Source organism: Papaver somniferum, unplaced genomic scaffold, assembly GCF_003573695.1.
Source record: "Papaver somniferum cultivar HN1 unplaced genomic scaffold, ASM357369v1 unplaced-scaffold_48, whole genome shotgun sequence".
NCBI lineage: Eukaryota > Viridiplantae > Streptophyta > Magnoliopsida > Ranunculales > Papaveraceae > Papaver > Papaver somniferum.
This window is the reverse complement of record NW_020647415.1, coordinates 334,306-339,761: the sequence shown is the minus strand read 5'-3', so window position 1 is coordinate 339,761 and position 5,456 is coordinate 334,306. Positions and strand designations below refer to the sequence as shown.

General features: G+C 41.6%; 1 protein-coding gene across 1 annotated transcript in view; it reads left to right on the top strand.

The window, feature by feature from the left end:
* The first annotated feature begins 1,797 nt into the window (after window positions 1–1,797).
* LOC113342842 (serine/threonine-protein kinase PRP4 homolog) overlaps window positions 1,798–5,456 on the top strand; it is a 5,906-nt gene continuing 2,247 nt past the window's right edge. Inside the window, exon 1 of the mRNA XM_026587241.1 lies at window positions 1,798–1,880. Coding sequence (XP_026443026.1) covers window positions 1,798–1,880 — 83 coding nt within the window. The remainder of the gene's footprint in view (window positions 1,881–5,456) is intronic.

Here is a 5,456-nt window from a genome sequence, read left to right as displayed (position 1 = left end):
TTTCCTTCCTCTCAATCTCTCCATTAAACCAATCTTTTTTCTGCCGAAGAGGATGATTATGACGAAGAAATCTCCTATGATTCAAGTAGACAGTTTTACGACTAAATGCCAACCAGTTTGAAAGTGTATTTTCAACGCAAAGAGGACAGGATGCCTTCCCTTTATACGTACATCCAGATAAATTACCATATGCAGGGAAATCGTTTATTGTCCACATTAATAACGCCTTCAAGTTAAAATCTGTTTTAGTAAACGAATCATATACCTGCACCCCTTTCTCCCACAACTTAAAAAGATCATCAATCAAGGGCTGCAAGTATACATCAATGTCATTACCTGGTTGTTTTTTTCCTGGAATCAGCATGCTCATAATTATGTTGTCACCTTGCATACACAACTGAGGGGGCAAATTATTAACCACGAGCATCACTGGCCAACAACTGTGGGCTGCGGAAAAATCATCAAATGGATTAAATCCATCAGCAGCAAGCCCAAGACGCAAATTACGGGGATCTGAAGCAAACTCGGGATACTTTTTGTCTATGTGCTTCCAAGCCAAAGAATCTGTTGGATGACGCATCTTCCCATCCTTACTCTTGTTCGTCGCGTGCCATATCAACTGCTCAGCCAGTGCTGCTGATTGAAACAATCTTCTCAATCTCGGCACAATGGGGAAGTACCTAAGCACCTTCACCGGTATCTTCTTTTGCGGCTTGTCTATCATTTCAGCAAAACCCACTCAGTGTATGTAGGATCCCAACCTCGTTTCAGTAAGTGAATATGCACTTCTTGCGGAGGAAGTGGGAAAGTGAGATTCTTACAATCAACACAAGGACAACTGAATTCAGAAGGATTTCCAAGTCTCTGACAAACGGTATCTATGAAATTCTTCAAGGCCTCCTGATATGGAAGATCACCCCTATATGAAAGAACGACGAAATAATTAATCACGGAATAACACAATAAAAGAGGGAAAACCAATGTAAAGAATGTAATATTCTACAGTGAACAACATATTAACCTTGGCCAATGAACCCAATCTTTATTCATAATTTTGAATGACTTGAATCTGCAAATCTGTTCAGTTCTTCAATCCAGTTAAAAAAAACCTTTCAATTTCCCTTCTCAACCAACACTGGAGCCACTTCTTTGGTTGGAATGTTGAATTTATTAAAGATTAATGGCACCTGGCGCAATCAAAATATGATAACCAGCATAAGTAACCACAACGGATTAACAAATCATAAGATATTTACATATACAAAAAAAAGATTGGAGCAGTAATTCTCTCATATTATCTGGGTGGTAACTTCTTAAATTACATTGATGCACGAATCACTGGCCGTATGAAAATTATATTTAAACTTTTTTCTAATGGGGTGCAACCGGAAAGTCCATATCATACTGCCTACTTCAATGAAAACCACACATTGATATCTATAATATACATGTGCATCAAACATGTAAGCAAAACAATTGATATCTATAATACACAAATGGAGCAATTGAAAACTCTCTAGAATCATGAAACCTCTTTTCTTCATTACTGTCATGCAAATAAGAAAGGAACAAAAACCTAATTCAAATTTTAATGCAAAAAAGTCACTGAAAAAAACCTAATTCAAAAATCAAAAAAACAATATACCCTAATTGAGCTTTGGTTACAGATCGATCTTCAACTTCGGGAAATTGGTGGAGGTGGTTAGTCGAGATATGGGTTACAGATCGATCTTCAACATTGTGTGGTGATGATGAAATTGGTGAAGTAATCTCCTGAGATCGATGAAGTTAAAAACGATGGTAATGAACGGAGCTGTTGGAGTCGTTGACGATGAAGTTGCCAGTGGTTTGAGTGATGGAGGTGCTGCTGTACCGAAGTGGTTTGAGTGATGGTGGTTTGAGTAATGGTGGTTTGAGGTGAAGTTTCTCCGTCGAACACACTGGGGAGATGCAGTTGAGGGAAAAAAAGAAAAGGATGAGGAAGGAATAGATATGAGAATGATGTTAAACAAAAAAAATAAAAAAATTAACGGCTGTAGATGAAATAGAATTAAAAATTAAATGAATGGATGTTTATGATGTGATGATATACATAGAATATTCCAAAGGAATATTCCCAGTATATGGTTAGATTCATCGTTCTTATGAAGTCTCTGAGTTAGAGTAGTCCACTCACCGCCAGGTTTCGATCTCGGAGCCATGTTATGTCTCGAAGTTGCCAAAACCGGTCATGTTTAAGGGTTGGAGGAATATTATGAAAGAATCTTACCTATGAATCGACAGATTCATCGTTCTTATGAAGTCTCCGAGTTAGAGTAGTCCACTCACCGCCAGGTTTCGATCTCGGAGCCATGTTATGTCTCGAAGTTGCCAAAACCGGTCATGTTTAAGGGTTGGAGGAATATTATGAAAGCATCTTACCTATGAATCGACATATTCATCGTTCTTATGAAGTCTCCGAGTTAGAGTAGTCCACTCACCGCCAGGTTTCGATCTCGGAGCCATGTTATGTCTCGAAGTTGCCAAAACCGGTCAGGTTTAAGGGTTGGAGGAATATTATGAAAGCATCTTACCTATTAATCGACAGATTCATCGTTCTTATGAAGTCTCTGACTTAGAGTAGTCCACTCACCGCCATGTTTCGATCTCGGAGCCATGTTATATCTCGAAGTTGCCAAAACCGGACAGGTTTAAGGGTTGGAGGAATATTCTAATGACACCGATATTATTTATAGATAGACGGATTCATCGTTCTTATGAAGTCTCCGAGTTAGAGTAGTCCACTCACCGCCAGGTTTCGATCTCGGAGCCATGTTATGTCTCGAAGTTGCCAAAACCGGTCAGGTTTAAGGGTTGGAGGAATATTATGAAAGCATCTTACCTATGAATCGACAGATTCATCGTTCTTATGAAGTCTCTGACTTAGAGTAGTCCACTCACCGCCAGGTTTCGATCTCGGAGCCATGTTATGTCTCGAAGTTGCCAAAACCGGTCAGGTTTAAGGGTTGGAGGAATATTATGAAAGCATCTTACCTATGAATCGACAGATTCATCGTTCTTATGAAGTCTCTGAGTTAGAGTAGTCCACTCACCGCCAGGTTTCGATCTCGGAGCCATGTTATGTCTCGAAGTTGCCAAAACCGGTCAGGTTTAAGGGTTGGAGGAATATTATGAAAGCATATTACCTATGAATCGATAGATTCATCGTTCTTACGAAGTTCCCGACTTAGAGTAGTCCACTCACCGCCAGGTTTCGATCTCGGAGCCATGTTATGTCTCGAAGTTGCCAAAACCGGTCAGGTTTAAGGGTTGGAGGAATATTATGAAAGCATCTTACCTATGAATCGACAAATTCATCGTTCTTATGAAGTCTCCGAGTTAGAGTAGTCCACTCACCGCCAGGTTTCGATCTCGGAGCCATGTTATGTCTCGAAGTTGCCAAAACCGGTCAGGTTTAAGGGTTGGAGGAATATTATTAAAGCATCTTACCTATGAATCGACAGATTCATCGTTCTTATGAAGTTTCCGAGTTAGAGTAGTCCACTCACCGCCAGGTTTCGATCTCGGAGCCATGTTATGTCTCGAAGTTGCCAAAACCGGTCAGGTTTAAGGGTTGGAGGAATATTATGAAAGCATCTTACCTATGAATCGACAGATTCATCGTTCTTATGAAGTCTCCGAGTTAGAGTAGTCCACTCACCGCCAGGTTTCGATCTCGGAGCCATGTTATGTCTCGAAGTTGCCAAAACCGGTCAGGTTTAAGGTTTGGAGGAATATTATGAAAGCATCTTACCTATGAATCGACAGATTCATCGTTCTTATGAAGTCTCCGAGTTAGAGTAGTCCACTCACCGCCAGGTTTCGATCTCGGAGCCATGTTATGTCTCGAAGTTGCCAAAACCGGTCAGGTTTAAGGGTTGGAGGAATATTATGAAAGCATCTTACCTATGAATCGACAGATTCATCGTTCTTATGACGTCTCCGAGTTAGAGTAGTCCACTCACCACCAGTTTTCGATCTCGGAGCCATGTTATGTCTCGAAGTTGCCAAAACCGGTCAGGTTTAAGGGTTGGAGGAATATTATGAAAGCATCTTACCTATGAATCGACAGATTCATCGTTCTTATGAAGTCTCCGAGTTAGAGTAGTCCACTCACCGCCAGGTTTCGATCTCGGAGCCATGTTATGTCTCGAAGTTGCCAAAACCGGTCAGGTTTAAGGGTTGGAGGAATATTATAAAAGCATCTTACCTATGAATCGACAGATTCATCGTTCTTATGAAGTCTCCGAGTTAGAGTAGTCCACTCACCGCCAGGTTTCGATCTCGGAGCCATGTTATGTCTCGAAGTTGCCAAAACCGGTCAGGTTTAAGGGTTGGAGGAATATTATGAAAGCATCTTACCTATGAATCGACAGATTCATCGTTCTTATGAAGTTTCCGAGTTAGAGTAGTCCACTCACCGCCAGGTTTCGATTTCGGAGCCATGTTATGTCTCGAAGTTGCCAAAACCGGTCAGGTTTAAGGGTTGGAGGAATATTATGAAAGCATCTTACCTATGAATCGACAGATTCATCGTTCTTATGAAGTCTCCGAGTTAGAGTAGTCCACTCACCGCCAGGTTTCGATCTCGGAGCCATGTTATGTCTCGAAGTTTCCAAAACCGGTCAGGTTTAAGGGTTGGAGGAATATTATAAAATCATCTTACCTGTGAATCGACAGATTCATCGTTCTTATGAAGTTTCCGAGTTAGAGTAGTCCACTCACCGCCAGGTTTCGATCTCGGAGCCATGTTATGTCTCGAAGTTGCCAAAACCGGTCAGGTTTAAGGGTTGGAGGAATATTATGAAAGCATCTTACCTATGAATCGACAGATTCATCGTTCTTATGAAGTCTCCGAGTTAGAGTAGTCCACTCACTGCCAGGTTTAGATCTCGGAGCCATGTTATGTCTCGAAGTTGCCAAAACCGGTCAGGTTACGAAGTCTCTGACTTAGAATAGTCCACTTACCAGTTACCGCCAGGTTTCGAGCTCGGAGTCAGGTTATATCTATGTTACTTAGAGCGTCCACAACGGATGACTAAACCCAAATATAGTGTCCAGTGGATAGGCGCAGTGGGACGGACCATCGATCAAAATTTGATCAAAGATTAAAATCCAGACCAAATTTGGTCGGCGACCAAGATCAAATCCAAATATAGTCGGGCGTTTATATAGTCCACGCCCCATAACCAGGCGTACGTATAGTCCAAGTCCCACCCCAGACGGACGTATATTCCACGCCCCACCCCAGGCGAACGTACAGTCCACGCCCCACACCAGGCGAACGTATAATGCACGCCCGTCTTTTTTTTTTGTGTGGGGCGGGCTTAATACCTCCGCCCCACTCTTTACAAACTTTAAATGCATGGGGCGGGCATAATACCTCCGCCCCACTTTTTTTTTTTTTTTTTTTTTTT